We start from the raw sequence: 21018 nt of genomic DNA, 5'->3' as shown, positions 1-21018 counted from the left end.
TGTGCAGCCCCAGCTGTAGCCAGCCGCCCACCCCGTGCAGATTCAAGGGGCACAGCACCCTTTCCCCCCACCCTCCTGGGGTGCAAGCAGCAATGGGAGCTGCCGTCCCTCCCCTTCCCCCCCCCCGAGCTGTGCCTCTGTTCCACACCCCCATCCAGCTTGGGCAGCATCTGTCCCCTCCCTCCCTCCCTCACTGCAGGGGCGTCAGCCTGCCCTCCCCACTCCTCTTCTGACTTACCAGCTGGAGGCAGCTTTCCACGCTGCCAGTTCTGCTCTGTGGTGCACTGCAGCTGTGTGCAGCACAGGCATTTATTAGCCCCATTGGGCCAATATCTGATGCAGCAGATTTTCTTTATCGGTGCATCAGTCCAATATCAGATCAGTATCTATGCACCTCTAGTTGACATTGGTGGTTTGGTGGAGATGCACACTAGCATTGTGGCAGTGCCTGTAGGCTAACCTGGGCTCATCCTTCCTAGAATGATAGGCTATCTTTATCCACCTTACATCAGATGTGTGTAGATGCATGTAAACTGATATCAAAAAAGCAACTCCTCTTGACAGAACTTTTCAGCATAGACTTGGCATGAATGCAGAATACGAGCATAAAATACAAGGTTGATGCTGCCAATAATGCATACAGTTTGGGAATTCTGCATCTAATGGCCAGCTTCTCCTTCTAGGACACCTTTTGTTCAAAAGGCACTTGGAGTAAGCTGTCTTATTTGGTGTTTAACACTTCAGGATATGCATGGAATTGGTTGACAGACTTATTTGTACGCTTGTTATATTTTTCTTAAATCTGGTAAAGTTTCTAATGCTTACCCATTGTTTGCATAGGGAATTAAAGTTTTGTTTTTTGAATAAATAAATATTAGAATTAAAACATCAGATAAACAGTTTAGTTTTCTCATATTCCTTTCTTAAAGCCTTATTTTGTCTTCCTAGATTTTGCTGTGTTGTTCCGGCAATGGCCATTATGACTCTGTGTATACAAAACAATTTCAGGCAGATGCTGCTGTTTGCCAGGGTAAATTAAACTCTTTCTGTGAATTGTATTGTGCATTTTGAAGTTTCACTTGACAGTTTTGTTTGTTTTTGTTTTTTGTTTTTTGGGTTTTTTGTTTGAGAGGATTGTGTGGGGCCAGTGAAGTGGAGAACTCGTCAGTCATTTTTAATTGAGGTTAAAATAACTGGGGTTTCATAAGTCTGTAATGAGTACATCTGCTACTGGAAGATCACCTATGAAACTCCAGCTGTTCCTTTTTATTTGGCACTATATTGACCTTTTGAATTGTGCATCTTGTTTGCCCAGCTGTGTTGTATGAGATGCTGTACAAAGATGTGTTTGCCATGGATGAAGAAGAATTGAGAACTGCAGTGGAGATGTTTCGAAGTGGGTCCAAGAAGAACAGAAACAGTGTCTCCGTTGGAAGCGAGGATACAAACTTTGATTGCCTCCCTGAGAAGGCCTCCAAAAGCTCATCAGAAAAGAGGTAACAATTCACTTGTGAAACAGAATGTGGAGGGACTAACTTACTAATGTATCTTCTGAACTATGACACGGAAAACCTGAGTCTTTTTCAAAACTTGTGGCATTAAGCTGGAATCCGAGCATGCTATGGAAGAGGCAGTGCTGTCCCTGCAGTTGTTAACAGGGCTGGATTAACGCAGAGGCAAACTAAGCACATGCCTGGGGCCCTGGTCCTTCTCCCCCTCCACCCCCACCCCGTGGCAGTGGCACAAATGCCCCCCGTCTGCCTCCCCCTCCCTCTGCCAGCCTTGCTTCTGTGGCAGCTGCTTCCTAGCCGTGACTCTGAGCACCACTTCCACAGGCGGCAGCACACGGGTGGGGAGGGGGTCTCGACCAGCTAGGGGCCTGTGAGTTTGTTTGCCTAGGGCCCACTAAAGGGTTAATCCGGCCCTGGTTGTTTAGTAATGCAGTTGAACAGAAACATCACCCACTGGTGATAGGGAAGTTTTGACAGTAAAATTTGAACTTATGTTTATTTACAAAAAAAATGGTTCCTGTGTGTTAATTAATCTTACTTGGAAAAAATACGACCCATGTATTTTCTAAATCCCCTCAGTACTACAGAGCCATCACTCCTATGAGGAGATGCACTGGATTCTATTATTGCCTGTCCATCACTAAAATTTATGTTCCAAATGTAGGGCTAAATTCTGCATTGTGAACAATGCAGCTCTAACTTCTTTGTCCCTGGTTTGGGAGTCATTAATGAGGCTGCACAGGTGAGCAGATACAAGGTATGCTATGCCATCCTTATTAAAGTTTGTGTTGCAAAGAACCCAGCTTATGGTAGTTAATAGTTTTGCAAGTTCTTAAACACTTGGAAAAGAACCAAGCTTAATAAGGAATCCTTACTGAGATGAAAACACAAAATCCTAATCATCTGTGGACTGAATAACAATTTAAGTAATATTTTTGGTTCTGCAGAATAGAATCCTATTTATTGTTCCCTTATGCTTAAAACAATGTTGCTGTTACACAGAGAAGGGAAAATTCATTCTAATTTCATAGAAAAGGAAGGTTTTGAGAACAAGTGAATGAGTGCTCACATGCGTAAGTGCACTTGTGACATGACTGAAATATAATGTGTTAAGATGCAAATCAGAATGTACCACTTGGTGGCACCATGGTGCTTCTAGTTGGTTTGTTTCATCAGCTGGACTTGGTCTGAGTCCTGGTCAGAAATCTTGCGTCTTTATGATCCTATTTTTAAATTGCTTAGAGTGGAAGACTGGGAAGGCAATGATACTGACAACTCGCCTGAAGATAAATACAAACAAGGCACTGAAGAGGCAAAGGTTGGCAATTAAGGAGGAATCCTTTTATTCTTTCTTGTTGGTGTAATGCTCCTGATGCATTGATTATAGCCAAATCAGTATTTCCCATTCCAAACACTATTACTGGGCGTTTATGCCTTGTTTTCTCAAACTTCTACGTACATGTTTTGTTTTCTGACCTGGCATTTTATCAGTCAAACTCACTGAGTGAGACTTACCATTTAAAAAAACCCAAAAAACTTCTAAGCTCTCTTGTTCTTCTCTAGCTAATGTTAAAGGAAGCAAATGGGGAAAAATAAAACCACCTGGACTCCAGGGACTAAATATTCACTGATTATTTCTTTTATTCTATTTTTTTTTTTCCAAAAAACCCATCTAATTAACCTTTATTTGAGAAGAGACAGGACTCTCCTCAGCTGGGCTTTAAAGTGGTTCAAACTAGGCCTATCCACTGCTTTATAGAGTCCTTATATTTTTAGCAGTGCCAAATATCTGCAGTTCTAACTGCCTTTGAATAGAGTTGTGGGTGGTCTTTGAAAATCAGGCCCTAGTTAGTTGCAATTTCACTTTTGCCTACATAAGTGGCCTTGTGTCTGAAATCAAGCAAATCGGTAGAGAATCTGTTGCTAGCCTTTTCACATAGCTTTTATTCCTTTGCTCAGAACTGAGTGCCAGAATTCATAATACCTGAAGGTTTTGTTCATATTCTTCTCAGATTTTTGTACTGGAAGCAAACTGCTTAAGGGTTTTTTGTTTGTTTGTTTGTTTGTTTGTTTGCAGTGGAACTGAAAGGGGCAGTAAAACAAAGTTTGTGTGGCTGTTACAATAGTTCAAACCTTTGGCAGGGAAGGGAAGCGTTTTAAATGTGACACTTTTAATCTTAGTCCATTTTAACTCTGTTTTAGCCTCCAGAAAATCCATCAAAGATGCCTTTTCCTTATAAAGTGCTAAAAGCCCTGGACCCTGAGATCTATCGAAATGTAGAGTTTGATGTTTGGTTGGACAGCAGAAAAGGTACTCCCTAAACCTTCATATGCTATACATTTTCGTGCAGAAAATAAAAGCTGCTAGAGTTTATTGTTTACTTTCTAGATGTATGCGTATTAGTTTCTGACAGGGGTTTGAGCACTTAGATGCACACCAGAAACTGTTAAGGGACATGGGCTACTCTAGTAAACATTTGTGGACAGTGTAGGCTATTAGGGCTGCGTGAAGCTTTGGTAGCTGATTTGATTCACAGGAGATTTGGCCCTATTTGGGGACCAAATCTCGGAGTCCGAATAGAATTGGGAGACCAAGTAAAAGTTCTGATTCGATTCAGAAAAGATTCAGCCATAGACTAAACAAGCAGCTGACGCAGCTGCCTCCTGCTGGTAAATCTGGGGGAGGGAGGGATTGGGGCTGGGACAAGCTGCCTAGCTGGGGTAGGGGGGCAGCTCCCAGACGGCACACGGCATCATGCCGAGCCACACTACACCCGTGCCATGGGGCAGTTGCCGCACGGGTGGGAGCGATTTCCCCACTGCACAGGGTGCTCTGCCACAAGCCCTCAGAGGCCCCAATCACTGGTAAATGCTGGGCTTTTTCTTGTCTGTTTTTTTTAAGTGCCAGAGGCTGGGGCCGGGCAGGGCAGCCTTGGGGGATTCTCCCATGGCGCGCTCTGCCAGTCTGAATCAGCGCCAAATCTTCCAAAACTGATTCGGAGATTCAGATCACTGTCCTGAATTGAATTGCTGTCCTCTGAATTGGCCAAATCCAAATAGAATAGTTCCATATTTGCACAAGCCTACAGTCCGTTGATTTCCTCTCTAAGCAGTACTTCTAACTCTGGTACTAAGGCTCTTAATCAATGTATTTCTTAATAGATCAGATTATGGCATGGAAGGAGCTGGGATTGAAAGCCAAACACAAACATGCTTGCAATACTGTACTTGCAGGTAGTGATTAAATTTAAAATGGCATCTCAATTATTTTTACCTTCTGGTTGCCATGTCTACAGTAAGGCTTTTGTACTTGTTTTAATAAATGCTTCTGGTTTCAGAGTAATGTAACAAAGGGTCAAGTTGAGTGTTGGGTAAGTGTTCCAAACCGCCATATGTTTCCCCAGGTCTCTGTAGGCTTGAACACCAAAGAAAATTTGACTTAGTCCCGCAACCTGAGGTGCTGTTGTACTTCACAGGATCCTATGTGGCTGATGTCAGCTGATTTTATTTTTCTGGCTAACATTTTCTTTCAGACAGTGAATAGAGGCATTTGGGTCTGTCTTGCATGCTAAGGGATTCCAAACAACATACAATAGGGGTTACTTTGCTTACCACTGAAATTTGCCCTGAGGGGTGGGGACACAGTACAATAGCCAGGTATCAGCCTGCAGCAAAGCTCTACAGAAGTCCAAGGCAAAAATGAAGAACAGTCTATTGAAGTTCATCAGCAAGGGAGACTTTAGGGGATGGTGGTGTTGCCCAGTTGCACCCCTTCCCTTTACAGAAGGTGCTGTCTGCTCTAATGATAAGTGTCAGTGTGTTTTGTGTTTTTGCACTCAAAAGTTCCCAGTGCCATGCTGGGGTATTGGCTACATATTGTTGGAAGAAAGGGCTTACTGAACTCAGTGCTCTTCTTGCAGCTTGGAGGTGGCCATGTTTGCTTTGTGAGATTTGATGGGATCACGGTACCATCAAACATGGGGACATTAAGGGAAACGAGAGAACTCGGCCTGTAGTACTTGGTACCTTGTGACCAACTTGAACTTTTAGGATAAAGTTAGGTTTAAATGAAGAAAGAACAGTAGCTTAAAACTTTTTAAAATTTTGATCTTATTTTTTTAGAACTTCAAAAAACTGATTTCATGGTGTTTGCTGGGAGACAGTACTATTTAGGAGACAAGTGTCAGGTTAGTACTTACAGCAGATTCAGTTATGATGACTTATTAAAGTTGCTTGAAATAGAATATATTCTAAGTCTTAAAATGATCAGCTTGCAGGGTGTTCAAATATATATATTTTCTTCTTTCATTATGCCTATTAAATATACTTAACTTTCTAAATTATACCTTTTTATATAAAATCTAAAAATAATGGAAAATAGTACTAAGGAAAGGCAGCTTTGAATCTGACCAGGGACTAGTGCTATAAATGCTGGTACAGGAGTTCCAGACTGAACTTCTAAAATGCAGAGGAGCTGGGGCACCTGCGCATTGATTAGGCCTGTGCTGAGTTCCATCAGCTAATCCGGTCCTGCAGACTGGCCATGGCATTGCAACAAATGTCTAATTACATGGGAGGGGGAGGGCAGAGTGCTGATGTAGCAAGAGAGGAACAAGACCTGCCAAAAGGAAACTGCTTGCCTAGATGCTTTGTCTCCAAAAAGTGGGAGAAAAGAGATGTGTGAAGGTTGTCCCTCTCCAAATTTATCATTTTTAAAAATCTTTTCGAGTGAACAAGTTTGTGTCAAAGTGGCACCTTTTCTTGTTGGTGATCAACTTGCTTCCAGTTCACCTGTTTCTAAGTAATAAGACCTGGTTCTTTCTTCTACTTTGATTCTCAGTATTTTGCATTAGTTGCTGTTTGAGGTAGTGCTGCTTCTAAAAGAATGAGGTTTTTTTTTTTTTTCCTTGCTTCGTCTCTCGCCCTACTCTCCATCTCAACTCTGTTCTTTGCACATTCTTAAAAGCTATTCTGTCTGGTGTCTGACTTACATTCCATAAAGCCATTTGAAAACTTTGTCAGGAAACTGTATTTCCTGATGTGCTGCGCTGTTTTTTTTCATCCATTGGATCACTTATCCCTCTCATCCTGTGTGTATATTGGGATGAGTAGGGAGTGCTGCATTGGGGAATTCCAAAACGCTTTGCCTAACTCAGTGGAGTTTGACCAGCACAAAAACAGATTCTTCTGTTAGCGTTTGTTGGGGGAACCCAAGTTCTATTGACAGTGCCCCATGACACCTCCTTATGCCTCTTTCTCCTCAGGTGCGTTTGGAGTCGGGAGGTAAGTATTACAATGCTCATATCCAGGAAGTTGGACAGGATGGAAACACAGTCACTGTGTTCATTGAAGAGCTGGCAGAAAAGTAAGCAATCGGAAAAACCACTTAAAGGCACCCCTGTTATTTGCTGTGAACCTCCTTACCATCTGCCCAACCATGCATGTGCATGGGTACACTTGTCTCTGACCAGGGTTGAAATTGGGGTTGTCAGAACAAACCCAAACACTGGGTTTTGGTTTCTTTTTTTAGAATGTAAAATCAGGCTCTGAGACAGAAACCTCGCCTCCTTAATTGGTTCAAAATCTTGACTTCAGCTTTCATTCTATTGCTAGTATCCAGAGGAATGACAGGTGCTTGGCTTGTCATACACTGATGTTTCAGGTATTATCTGATGGTAATGCTTAATTAGAATCACTGTGTTGCTTGCCTTTTCTGGAAAGCGGAAGAGACCTTGCTGCTTGAGCTGAGTTCATAATAAAACATTCATTCTGCATAGATTTTTCTAAATCTCCTCCAGTGTGAGGCTTGAATTGCAGCTAAATAATTAAAAGCATATTTGACACTTGTTCTGACAACCCTGGTTCAGTGTTTTCTCCTTCCCATACTTTGGGAGGTTTTGTAAACACCTTAAGATTTATTTAATTAAGATAAATATCTTGTGTTATGCATGTTGCAAAAATGCTACCTTGTTATGTTTGTTGTGTACCTGTCTATAGTGATAGTATGTGTGCTATGGTGTCATGTGCAGAATAGAGATAAGATTTTTGTGGGGATCCTTACTTAGAAGTTCTAAGGGCAAGAGATCAAAGTTTTAGTGTGTGGTAACCTAAAAGAGATTAAGATTGGTTTGGGCCTGAATAGCTAGCTTATTTTGTGAAAGCTGAGCTGATCTGAGGTATAAATGGATGTCACCAAATTAATTTGATTAGCTGTGCCTGAATGTGTCCAGCACAGCTGATTTGCTTCACTGGATGAAATGGACCTTGTCTGTTGTTCTGCACTATTGGGCCCTGTGGGATAAAACTCTGAGCATGTCTCTGCAAATGGGGGAACTTGGGCAGGCACTCCTGGGCTTCAGGGGCCCAAATCCTGCATGCCACAACAGTGGGAATACCCAGGATGCCCAGAATTAGGCCTCTGAAATTTGGCCAGAGCTCTGAAGATATCTACTGCAAAAAAGCGGCACCAACTTTCACCACTTAGTTGAGGCCACACATTTTGGGCATTTGTGGTGCAGTAAGGGGCATGCATGTTTGTTTGCTTGGCCTCTGGGCCTTCATGAAAAATGTTATGACAGAACAAAGGTAACACCGATTTCCAACCTTGGATCAACATTGAATGATAAAAGCGAAAAAAAAAAACACGTAGAGAAGGAAGCAGAGATACTAATTTAGTTGGAGAAAATCTGTTCATCCAGGCAGATTTGCTCTGCCTAAAGAAATTAGATGTCCTATAAGTGTTACTCTACAGTATGTTAGTGTTTCTCTATGACTGGTTACTCTAATGCCTTTTATATAGGCATACTGTTCCATTGGCAAGCTTAAAACCAGTGACACAAGTGACACCTATCCCTGCATGGAACGTAGTTCCCAGCAGAAAAGGAGGAAACTATCAGAAAATAACAGGTGGATACATCTCAGAAATAGGTTTGTACATGGTTTTTACTAGGATTCCCTCTTAAGAGAGTGATAATAAATAGTAGCAGCCTTCAGATATTGAAAATAAATTAATTTAATTCAAAGTTTTTTAAAAATATAAAACACTTCAAGATGATTGTGACATCTCTCTAGGGGGAGGATGAATAAAGTTGTGGTTTTGCTGGATGTTTGAGTGGGGCACTTAATTGAGAGTATTTATTAAGTTTACTACTACATAAAATTCCTGAGTGTTAATTTAACACTTCAGGATGAGAGAGTGGGAACAAGCCCCTGGACTCAAACCTAGCTAATGTGACTGGAAAAAAATGGTCAGTAATGGCATGAAATGAGGAATGGCTACAACAGTACAATTCTAGAGCCAGATAATTTAAGCTTCCTGGGTCAAAAAGGGGTTTTGTAATGATCTAGTGCATTATTGGAGAAGGAGGTCTTCAGGAAACCATTTGAATGCTAAGGGTATAAGTTTGACTAGCTCTTTCCTAGAAGGATATCCCATGCATAGGAAGCATGTTTAACATTTTGTTAATCTACTTATAAAGGCCTTAATATATGCCAAAATGCATGTATTTTGGTTGAACGGTTCATAGTAGAATGACTCTTTTTTCCATGTTTTAGTTCAAATGTTGCAGACAATTTCACGCGAGGGATTCTGTGGCAGTAGTTATAATCTGAAGGATACCTTTAGAATTTTATGTCCTATTTTTGCTTAAAATTGCAGAAATGGATATGAAGACACGGAAGAGGTTGCTTAAGAAAGTCCGTGGAAAGGAAGTGTATATGGCTGTGGCCTACAGTAGAGGCCAGCCAGTTCTTCCACCTAGGATGCAGCACAGTGTTCCTTCAGGACGCTCTTCTCCAATACACTGCTCCCAGCCTGGGAACATGGCGCCGTATGAACAGTACCGTCCGCAGACTTCTCCTCAGAGGCATGGCAGGGGCTATGGAATGCCAAGGTAGGAAGCCTTGGAGCCTGTCGAAGATCAGCATCCATTTGTTGTTTGGAGTTGCACCCTTTTTAGTCCTAGCTAACTTTTAGATGCTTAAAGATTAACACAAGTGAGTTTTATCTGAGAGCATGTGTAGGCACTTCCCGGTAATTGCACCTTTTACCCTTTAAACTTAGGGGATCTGCCCGATTTATAAACAGGCACAACATGGTTGGCCCTCAAATAGCATTCTACCCCAGTCCAGGAAAGAGATGTTATCAGAGTTATGACAATTTCTCCTACAGGTCCCGGTAAGTGAATATATTAACCTCTTTACAAAACATTGTATTAGAAGCCGGGGGGGAAAATAAGCTTTGAAATGGCATATTATCGGTGGGTATATTGTGTTGAATATAAGAGATTTTTGAGATTTGTCATAATTAAAATTGAAAGCTGGAAATTTGATGAAACTCCAGTTTTGTTGTCTTTGTCCTTTTTTTCTTCCTTCCTTTTGCTGAAGTTCATACAGTCGAAGTCGCCGGCAGATGCAGTGTGTAAATAAGGAATGTCAGTATGGATTTGTACCAGAGAATGGAGAAGAGCCTCAAGGTTTGGAAGAAACCATAACTTTCTATGAAATTGAAGAAGGGGATGAAACGGCTTTTCCTGCTTTACCAGTAAGTCATGAACTAGAGGCTTCCTTTTTTTATTTTGACCAATGTTTTTAAAGTAAAAGCATATTTTGTACAAATATGCAAGGTAAGTTTTTTGTGTTGTTTTTATTTTGTTTTAAACAAACATGTAGGCCCATATTGCATGTTACATTTATTATGCAATTAACTGGTTAATCATGCAATAAACTTAGACCAGCCTTATGTGCAAAGTAAGACTGGCCACTAGTCGAAGTAATTGTTAAACAATTAACTAGTTATTTACATAATAAATTTAGACCAGCCACACATGCAAAATAATTATTGCGTGAGAAATGACTAGCCTGCTATAAAAATAGTCAACTGGCTATAAAGTTAATGCTTGAAAATTGTGTAACAATTTATATAGCTGGTTTCTATCCAGCTTTAATTTGAATGTGTAGCAGGACTTGTAATTTCCTGTTCCTTGGAATAAGTTTTTTTTTGAGCTTTTGTTCATCTTTGAAAGATGTGCAAGGGAATGCTCTGTGTGTTGCCATGCTGTGATTCATAGCTAAGGAAAATGAACATGGATTCTGTAGGGAGACTTAATTCAGATTAAATTTGTCTGTTTGAATTTTTCACCTTTCTGCCCTAAGCCTTACCATGCATTTGTTGCATCAATACCTGCCTTTTAGCATCTTGCTTAGTTGCAAGTTATTGCCCTAATCAAAATGTATTATGCACAAACCCTATTTCTCTGCAAAAGGACAGCTAAAAACTCCTAAATTTGGCTTATTCTTCAATACCTCCCACATAGCATTCCTATACAATGAAATGTACCACAGAATGCCCTTTTAAATTGGTCATGAGTGAAGATCCTCTTACAAACTGACAACTTTGCCATTTTGTTGCAATGAATTTTAGACGTGCAGATTTCAGTTATAAATGTGCCTTTAACTGATTTCCAGAAGAGAAGAAAACTGAATTTTGTTTTGGCAGCCAGTTTTCTATCCCTTCTTTTGGCTCCGAGCTCAGTCTGTGACCTTTTATTTGGTATCTTGGATAAAATCTTAAGCAATTTGGATGTGTTATTCTGCAATGTTCTTTTCAGACGTGGAATCAATAATGGTTAGAAGAAGTGGTATTTTTTTTCCCTTGCATATGCACTTGTATCTATTGTTGCATTGTTTCTCGTGTTCAACCAACCATTTGGCATTGCCCTTAATGTTGAAATTTTTGTTTCACCATTTCTTCCCCTGTTCACCACTGTACTTAGTAAGTGGACTTCCAAGTTAAAATCACCCTGGGAGAAGTGTTGTTGCTTTTGGGTTACACCAAAGACATTGTTGACCTATAAAAGCGGGCTGCACCCTTCTCTCCTGGTGACTTTTTTTTTTTTTTTTTATGGCATAGCAAATGAACAGCAGCTTGATTCCCCCCCCCCCCCCCCACACACACACTCTTTCCTACTTCTCTCCAGAAGTGTGTGGTGGGGATGGCTGGACAGGTTAGCTGGAATACTAGGTCTCATTCTTGTGTATTAAATGTGAAGATTTTCTCTCTAGTGACTCTAGTATCTCTGGACAGTGGTGTTAATGGAACTGTTACTTTCATGGTAATCCATTAAATACCTTGTGTTTTATACCATTTCCTTCAAAGCCAAGTCGTTTACATATACACAATATATTGATAATTGGCAGTCATCAGTTTCTCTATTTTGCAGTACTGTTAAGCAGCTTTCATGCTTTCAAGGTAGAATGGGGAAGAGCCACCTAATGAAATCAGCAATGAGAGAGGTCACTTAAAACATTTTTAGATAAATGTTGTCTAGCTCACTTTATTTTTCACAGAACTTTTTATAGAAGATAGCAGTGAGATGATTCGGGTCACTTTTTAAATTAGTTCAGAGTTGTGCTAACTTTCTTTCCAATGTCCAGTGACCAATTTCCAGCTATTAGCCATATCCTCCTTCTCCCAAACTTCCAGAGTGGCCTAGGAGGTGTGTTGAGGAACTGTTTCCCCTTTCTCCCCCAGTCTCTGCTCCTTCTCCTCCCCCAAAACAGTGCCAATTCTGTAATTTGCTCAACAGAAAATGAGTATTCCTAGCATTAAACTTCCAAAGATGTTCATGTTAAATACCTTGGAGTGACCAGTATTTAAAATAAATGGAGGCTGAAAGTAAAAACTGCATCTGCTCCAGATCCTACTCATCTGGTCTTTTTCATGTTTTGTGAGATCTGGGGGTGGGGAGAGGTCTCACAATCCTGGCTAATGCTATCATTTTGGTGAACTATATGTAGATTCCCTTCAATCACAAATTCAAACACTGCTTCAACCTTCATCCTTCTTGTACCTTGTCACTTTCTGTGAGTCTTTTGTAGGTTACATTAAACAGAGCTGACACTTCCATCTCTGGGCATTGGTCAAAGTTTTAAACCCATCCCTGCTCCCCTGTACTGGAATAAGAAATTTGAAATGCTTTAAAAAACATGAAGTTGCATTTTTAAATGTCATCCTGATTTGGGGAAAAGATGTGTGCCCTGCAGGTGAGGCTGCACTGACCTCATCTGCCAGATTTGGTGGGACCTGGGATGACAACTCCTAAGTAAAGGAGCAGTGGTATGGGTATGGCTTCACATCCTAGGCCAGCGTTATAACCATCAGACTACAGAATGTGACAAGTGCTAAGGGGAGGAGAAAAGTGTGAAGAAAAATTTCAAATACCATTTACTTGGAAATATTCCAGAAAGCTCTACCATTATGCAAGCTCTTACCTATTATTCACAAACATGGTTCTCTGACTTTTTATCGAAGAAGGTTGTGACCTAATCTTGACCAAAATATACTTGCCAGAAAGGCCTATGACCATCAGTTAAGGGCATTGTAGTAGATATTTTCTGCTGAGGCAAGAAATACACCAGCCCTCTGGCTAGGGATAGAAGTTGCACAGCAACTGGTATAAGTGATCAGAAATTAGTTCAAATCGGTAACACAATAGAAGTTCAGTGCACATAACCCCCTTTCCAAATGGCTGAAATAGGTATAACTTGGATGGATGTAATATCAGACTTAACTGATTTAGGTTAAATCTGTTTATTGAACTTCTGTCCCAGATTCAAGTTAACTCATGCTCCCCCAGCATCACGGAATACTTTGCACTTTCCCTGTAGACCCTCCCTTGCAGGGGGTTGGGCTAGCTTTGGCCCAAGCTGTCTGCTTCAGCCAAGCAGAGAGAGGCATGGTCTAGCACCTCCCAACTTCTGGCCTGGGCCACTGCAGGCATGTGGCTGCATTTCCATAATCAAAAGTGAATGTCTGTTCACTTGCTTACCAGTTCAATCTCTGCAGTTTAGACTAACTTACAAAAATTGAATCAACTCTGCCTTTGGCTTTTTGACTATCTGTACTTAGCTTCTCTGGCTGTTTTTTGAGTTCTCATCAGCAGGATTTTAATTTAGTTAACTGAGGGAGCATTGTCACCACTATCCAATCCTGTGCCTTTGAAAACATGAGGAAGTTCATGGTACATGCCCTCGTGGCTGCTGCTATCTAAAGTATTCCAAGCTCTAGTTCTTGAAGCATGTGTGGATATAACAGTATTCATGCTGATCTGATGCCAGAGAATCAGCAGGATAAGTATCCTTTTTTTTTTTTCATGTATATTTGATCCTGCTGTATTAGTTGATGTTCCTCTAACATAGCTTTGGTTGGAAAGAAGTAGCTTATCTGTATTGGGTAGAGAGTACCCAATTTGTGATCAGAGAAGTGTTTAGAGATGGCATGAAAAGCTGAGCTACATGCATTATGAGCAGGGATCCTGGTTTTCTATATTTAAATTGCAAATTCTCATATTGTTTATTTAAAACAAAACAAAACAAAAAACAAAACCCAAATCCATGTTTTCCCATGATTAAAATGAAGCGCCACTTATTTTTATTTATATATATAAAAAAGGTATCGGTTGAACATAATGTTTTGTTGATACAGTAACAACTTTGAAGCAGTGGTAGGCTTCTAAACTTCTTCAATTCCTATAATTTAAAATAAAGTCTAAATACCTTTTTAAATTTTGGTGTTGGATTTTGGCTTTGTCATGGAAAATCAGAGCTCCTCCTGCACCTTTTTGCTTACCAGGGCACAGGTCCAGCTGCAGCTGTCTGTCCCAGTCTGTTTTTCTCTCCCTCCCCCCACCCGCCAATTGCTTTCTGGAGCTGAGCAGCCCTGATGCTGGTGCCTTGCCCATGCCATTGCCCTTCACTTGCCACCCACAGCCCCTGCCCTGTTGGAGGGGGCCTCTAGCTGCCAGGGCTATAGGGCAGTGACCCAAGTCTGCAGTCCCCTGCCCCCAACAGCACCCAAGCTGTGGCTGTCACTTATTGGAGGAACTCTGCCACCCTGCAGAGGGAAACCCTGTTTCTTGCATTTTTCTCTTTAAAGAGAGAATCCAGGTTTTTCTCTTTTAGAAAGAGAGAGTCTGGGTTTTACTGCATTCCTCTGTGGCAAATGGAAAACCTGGATCCCTGACTGATCCAACTAATGGATTCAAATCCATGGGTGAGGAGGTGGGGGGCACAAGATAACAATGAAGCTATAAGCATAACAAATACAGTAGGACCTGAATGCTTTATTTAGTAAGCTTTCTTAGCTCCTTGTGAAGATGAGTTTGTGAACTAAGGCGTGGTAACTGTTGCATTGCTCAAGATGATTGCTGCAGCTTTTATTTTGGAGGGCACCACTTTGAGCCATGCTGGTTGCTGCTGGTGAGTTCCAGCTGAGGAGAAGAGAAACCCTTTGAAGTAAAAGCTGCAGCAACCTCCTGAGTGGCTCATCCTTCTTTTGGCAGCCTATGACCTGAGTGAGTCATGAATTGCCTTGATAAAAATAATCTGGGTTTTCCTGTACAAATAACAGCAAAGCTGCTCTGCCAGTTTGACTTTGGGAAGAACCTACCCAATGAGGATTTCCATATAACTGATTTTCATCTTGTTCCCTAGAGCCAGGGTGGTCCTGCTCCCATGGTTCCTGCTTCTGCAGGATTCTGGGTGACAAGAAGAGGTCCAGGGCCCATTTCACCCAGTAAACAGACTCTGAATTCTTCAGAAGAAGAAGTAGATGAACCAGGTGATAATGGTAAGTTTTAAATGCTCAGAAAATAAATATGTTTAAAGCATCTATAATCTCCATTTTGTGCTGTCCCATTTGATACTTGTGCAGGTTGTAAAAGCATTAGTTCTTCTGATGATCCACACTGCTGTACAGCATAGACAGATGCCTTCCATTTTTTTCTGAGAAGCTCAGTAAAAAGGCAAACATCTCTTTTAAGACTAGAAGTGCTGCTCGTGTGCTGTGCTAGGCAATGAGAGAAGCAAACAGTTAATCCCACTTCATCTCATAGTTCTAACAGACAAATGCCGTCAGAGTGTCTATGCAGATCTGTGGCCAAACAACTTGTTTGAAGTGAACTCCAGAGGAGTTGCTGACGTTACTATGGCCCTTGATGGAATGGAATAAAATAGTATTATTTATTTTTATTTTTTATTTTTATTATTTTATTTTTTGTATAGTATTTTATAATAACTAGTACTTTTTTTCCCTGTTACCTTCACAAAATTGCCAGCGTTTCGGAACATTCAGAGTCCACAGTATTTAGCATGGTATACAGGTGAAATCAAACTCTGGTTCTCTTTTACATTGGCCTTGAGTTTTAGCGTCTCTGTGGCTAACAAAGGAATATTGGCCAAGGCACCACAGTAATTTTTTTTCAAAAAGTGCCCAGGAAAGCAAACCCACTACCTTTTTTTTTTTTTTTTTTTTTAGCTCTTTAAAAAACAAACCAACCAGTAATAGTGAGGAATGCATCAATATCACTAGTTTCCTATATACCTAGCCCTTTCAAATTACTCCCCATAGTTACTAGGTAGTTACAGGGGCACATTTCATAAACTTCACTTTAAAATCTCCTTTTGATAGAACACTTAAACAACACCCCCTGCCCCCACCAAAAAAACAAACAAAAGAAACATGTGACCAGAGGGTGAGATATTAGTGCATTAGGTAACTTAAGGAGAAAGCAGTCCTCTATTCAAGCAATGAAGTTACCATGAAGACCTGTTTATTTAGAAGTTTCTAAAAGTTCACAAGACACTACTGCACAGTGGTTACTGTGGATTTATTTAGTACTTGTTTATACAAGTACTAAATAAATGCACAGTAGCACAGGCAAATGCCTTTTTTTGTGATGCCACTGTACAGTAGCATCACATCATGATTTTTGCCATGTGATACTACTGCGCAGTAGTATCAGGCTGTTGTGCAATCAGTGTCTTGTGTAGATGTGGCCATTTTCTCTGTTAGAAGAAGAACGATACTTGCTTCCATTCAACAGGTTTTTAATTTTTTTGAGGCCCTAAATTCTAGGTTGCTCTTCCATATTAGTTTAAACTAGGGCCAAATTTCCCATTTTAACTACATGACAGCTCTGGACTCTTATTTGTTTGGAGTTTAGATTTGGGCTGTTTGCAGTCAGCTGCAAGTGATGCATGGGACTTTAACAATACCTGATTTATGAAAGAGCTGATAACGTAGCTATAGATGTTCACAGGAAAAGCAAAATGTTACAAAGGTAGTACATCCTATTCTCTGAATTTTTTCTTAAGGCAACTTGATTCATATTAACTCAGACTGAAAAGTAGTTCTGCTCTCTCCTCTTCCCTCTTTCCCTGAAATTAAAGCTTCCCCCCCACCTCTTTTTCTAGGGGAATTTCATGAAGAATATATATACACACCATCAGGTAAGAAAAATTTGAACTTTGACATATGATGAATATAAAACAACAGTGTGTGATGTGTGATCTTTTACAAGTTTCTGAAGGCTTAGAGTTAATTTTTTTTGTTTCAATTCATTTTGCCCATGCCCTCCAGATCCTGACTGTGAAACGCCAACAGTTTTTAATTCAGCAGAGTCTACTGCAAACTTGGTAAGCTTTAGTCGCTGTGTGTATTAGGCTTTCTAGGGGCACTTGTGTTCTTCACAAAAAAAAAAAAAAAAAGTGGCCATGGAAGCTAGTTTAGCGTAATTGCTTGGAGAGTGGGTTGGTGGGGTTTGAAGGGAAGAATAATTCCATTTATTTTTAATTTTTCCCTTTTCCCATCACTTTCTCAGCTAAATAGTAAATTCTTGTTTGTGACCTCACAGTATCATTGTAAAGCTGGTCTGTTTTTTTGGAAGCTAGCTTTGTGCAAGGTAGTAGTGATTTGATTTGCAATTCTAGACTGGTTTTATTCCAATTAAAGATTTTTAGGAAACTCAGGAATGTATTCATGGGTGTATACTTGAAGCATTACTAGATAATGGGTTTCTGGAGCCCAAGAAAAGAGTTCATAACACAGGACTTCTCCTATATTATAAACATTGTTTTCTTGCCCTGAAACTTCTTTAGGATGGAGGCTCAGGCTCAGTCTCACCTCAAGATGGAGTTGCTTCATATAATTATTCTCAGAAGGTAATCTACATCATAGCTCTCCAGCAGCACAACATTAAATTGAATGCTAAATAGGAAGCTTAAAAGTTATCCAAGGAAATTAAAAATGAACCTTACCAGCTAAAATGTACCAATCTGCGCACCTTTACCTATTGGAGCGAAGGCTATATGTCCTACTTGCTTTGTTCTGAGTAGTCCCATTGATTGATTGATTGATTTTTTTGGGGCAAACCTACTCGGATAAATAAGAAAGCAGGATTTAGCTTGAATGACTTAAGCGTCTGTCCTCAGAATTTCTGGGACAAGATTTAGCAGCAGTTGGTTAAATACTAGAACTGGTATAACAGTGGTAACTGCCACAAGCTTTTACAGAGCCTGTAATGTGAACTCTTACCATGGCAGCCCTCTGAAGGAGTTGATTTTTGCACCACTTTGTTTGACTATTGTAAGCTCTTATGAATGGCTTGTGTTCTTTGCCTAGCGTTTTTTATAACTCTGTGGTATGCTTATGTCACAGAAAAGCTGATTATTGGCTGTTTTAAACTTTGGGTTTAACATGAAATTTTTTTTCTTAAAGAATATTAACTTCTGTCTCAGGCAATTCCCAGCCTAAAGAGATCTAATTCTGTGCTTGTCACATAGAATATTTCTAACTTTTTATGCAATCTTTGCCTAAATTAGCACTGTAGGCAGAATACTGAACCATCTCCTGGCTCCTTTGTAGGTGATGGTGAATTCTTCAGTAATCTCTACCTCTGCTTGTATTAATACTGCTCCAGCTACAGTCTTCTCCTCCAACAATGCAGCAGCTACTCAAGCCAATGTAACCACATCTGTTCCCCCACAGACAGCAGTGCAGCCAATCCTAGTATCTCCTCCTTCTGCAGGAAGGCCAGGTAAAGAACTAGATACAGAGCTGTTGACTCGAAATTTTGTATTGTTGGTCTCCCTCTCTCTCCTTTTCTCCCCCTGTCCAACGTAAACAATTCACGGCTCCTTCAGGCACTTCCATCAAATATGTATCACCTTTATTCAGAATGTTTCATTTAATTTATTTTCCTTTCTTGTGACTTGCATCAAATTTTGGAGAAGGAAGGTTGAAACCTTCACAATCCCTATCTGTAGAACTGAATGTAGGTGATCCCTGAGGTTTCCAAGGAATCGGACTCTAGGAAAGGGGTCCTTGAAAAGTTGCTAACATAATGCTTCATGGGAAGCTGAGAAATCCTTTAGGAGGCAGAAATGGGTTTATCTGCCTCCTTCCCTCATGAGGGCCTCATCCGGGTCTCTTAGAGATGGGCTTACTCCACAAAGTACTAGGCGTAAATCTACCTTCCAGCTTCCAATGTATTGCTCACTATGTGACACTAGATTTGTTGTATCTGTCTTTTAAATCTTAAGTTCTGGCCCTTAAGTTTCAGCAGTGAGTTTTATATTGTTATGTATTCTGTCACAAAATGCTTCCTTTTTATTGGGCCTGAGGTTAAGATGGGGGAAGCAAAAGTATAACTGTTCTACCTCCTTTAGCTTCAAAGCTTTTGCCCTGTGCTCTGTACTTCACTTATCTTCCCTTAATAATAATTTTGCTCTTTTGCTCCTTCGCTCACCCCTTCCAGCCATCTAACTTTTGTATTTATACTATGGTCAACTTAATCTGTGATAATTGCATATATAATTAGGCTGTTGGCTAGCCACTTGGTGGAGCTGTTACAAATATATATTTTATTTAAAATACTTTTTACTGTTTTGAAGTTTGACGATTAATTTGGCACTAGATCCACCCCAAATCCTGCAGCTACTTCAATGGTTTTTGTGTCACTTTCCTGTTTTCAAACGTTTTATCTGTTCTCCCTTGCTGTGGGAAATTGACTATGTAGGGAGACGGCACAAAAGGCCTTCAAACGTGAAAAGAAACTGAAAAGCAAATATTATTAACTTGGTGTCTTTTCTTGTTTGTAATAAGAATAGGTAACAGTATTTTAAACCAAAGTTTTTGTTTTGTTTTGTTCCAAGGTTCTACCAGAGTAAAACAAAATGTTAGGATTAAAAAATAAGTGCGGAGAAGTGGGGAAGCAGGAATTCCCAGTTGCTAATGCAGAAAAGACTCTTTTTAAAACCTTTGTAAGTCTCACTTGCTTTGTTTTGTCTTTTTTTTTTCTTTTTCCCTCCAAGTAGTAGCACTCTCTTCAGTGCCATACTCCTATCATCCAGCTCCACCACCTCCAGTTAGTGAGGTGGGAGATGCTGGTAATGTTCCTCCACCTTACTCTTGTGATCCCAGTGGCAGTGATCTACCTCGAGGTAAGAAAATTAATCCTTTCATGTTGCTTTTTTTTTTTTATTAACCTTGCTGCAGGACATGGCAAATATCTGTGGTGGGGAAATGTAGCTCTACAGCTGATACTGAACAAAAGGCTGCCCATGTAACTTGGGGGGCAAGCATTTAATTTCATGATTTGGAAAGAAGTTTGTCTGGAGGTTGCAACTCTGTGTGATTTAGCTTTGCGAGATGTAAACTGAGCAGTGGAGGGGGAATAGGAATATCCAAGTGGTGTCTAACCTAATGAGATTTGCTCCCTGTCGTGGCTTTCTTTTGCATGAGAAGCCAGAGAAGATTGCACTTTACCATCATAAATACTCGAACAAGAAGCAATGTACACATGGGGGTGAAATACCCCCCTCATAGGAATCAAAAAGATTTTTGCCAAGACTTTGTTCTGAGGCTTTATCAGCTGGAGTTGCACTCTTTTTCTTCACTTTCCCAGTTTGTGAAATATTCATGCTCCTATTATTCTGAAGGGGGAAGATTCCTTTATTACCTGGAACTTACAGTTGGTAATAAATGACCTGGTCGTACTAAAGTTTGGCTTTAGGTGAGTAGGTGTAGGATGTCCCAGTTTGGTAAATGACTTGCAGATGCCCTTTGTTCTTGGAGCATATTCCCCAAGTCTGCAGTCTTTTCCTTTCTACCCCCATGGCTCTAGAGTTAAAAATACCACAATTTAGAAGGGCTAACCCAGGGAGCAAGCTGTCTTCCATGCATCACATCATCAAATTGCCTCATGGCCCTATTATCAATGTAGGTTATAGGCTGGAGGAAGCTAGAGCTCAGACTTTAAACCACAGGCACTTGGGACAAGTTGTTATGGCTAAAGCTTCACACATACTGCTGCTGTAGCCTGCATGATGGCTACAGCTATTTCTGCTTTCTGCTCCCTGCCAGTTGGACAGAGAAAGGTGAAGCTATTTTTGGCAGTAATAGGGCCAAGCTAGAGGTAAAAGCCAGTTTTCTCTACAGAGCAACAGCATAGGAACTAGGTAGCTGCTGATATATATGTATTATTCTCATAGTCAGAATTTGTCATTTTGGGAGGGGGTGCATTTTCACTGCTGGATATCTAAATATCTGGGAATGCGGGGTTCAAACATTAGGTCTGTGGCATCATAAACTAGGTGACTCTCATAGGTCTCAGTGGAAGGTTATTGCAATAAACCAAACTTAGGATGTCCAGTACGTTTCACAATCTCT

The 21018-nt window shown here is 40.5% G+C and overlaps 1 protein-coding gene across 8 annotated transcripts in view; it reads left to right on the top strand.

The window, feature by feature from the left end:
• ALG13 (ALG13, UDP-N-acetylglucosaminyltransferase subunit) overlaps window positions 1–21018 on the top strand; it is a 38433-nt gene that overhangs the window by 7360 nt on the left and 10055 nt on the right. Inside the window, exons 5-20 of one of the 8 annotated variants that reach the window (XM_019540394.1) lie at window positions 949–1030; window positions 1316–1496; window positions 2754–2829; window positions 3714–3822; window positions 5634–5698; window positions 6776–6876; window positions 8311–8438; window positions 9169–9403; window positions 9574–9687; window positions 9897–10053; window positions 15003–15138; window positions 16764–16799; window positions 16930–16985; window positions 17448–17510; window positions 18337–18385; window positions 19665–19790. In XM_019540394.1, the coding sequence (XP_019395939.1) occupies window positions 949–1030; window positions 1316–1496; window positions 2754–2829; window positions 3714–3822; window positions 5634–5698; window positions 6776–6876; window positions 8311–8438; window positions 9169–9403; window positions 9574–9687; window positions 9897–10053; window positions 15003–15138; window positions 16764–16799; window positions 16930–16985; window positions 17448–17510; window positions 18337–18385; window positions 19665–19790 (1714 nt within the window). Of the gene's footprint in view, window positions 1–948; window positions 1031–1315; window positions 1497–2753; window positions 2830–3713; window positions 3823–5633; window positions 5699–6775; window positions 6877–8310; window positions 8439–9168; window positions 9404–9573; window positions 9688–9896; window positions 10054–15002; window positions 15139–16763; window positions 16800–16929; window positions 16986–17447; window positions 17511–18213; window positions 18386–19661; window positions 19791–21018 lie in introns of all 8 variants that reach the window. The other 7 variants (XM_019540393.1, XM_019540390.1, XM_019540389.1 and 4 more) reach the window with 7 other exon arrangements.

This window comes from Crocodylus porosus, unplaced genomic scaffold, assembly GCF_001723895.1.
Source record: "Crocodylus porosus isolate Cpor-Errol unplaced genomic scaffold, CroPor_comp1, whole genome shotgun sequence".
Taxonomy (NCBI): Eukaryota; Metazoa; Chordata; order Crocodylia; family Crocodylidae; genus Crocodylus; species Crocodylus porosus.
This window is presented reverse-complemented; position numbering and strand designations above follow the sequence as displayed.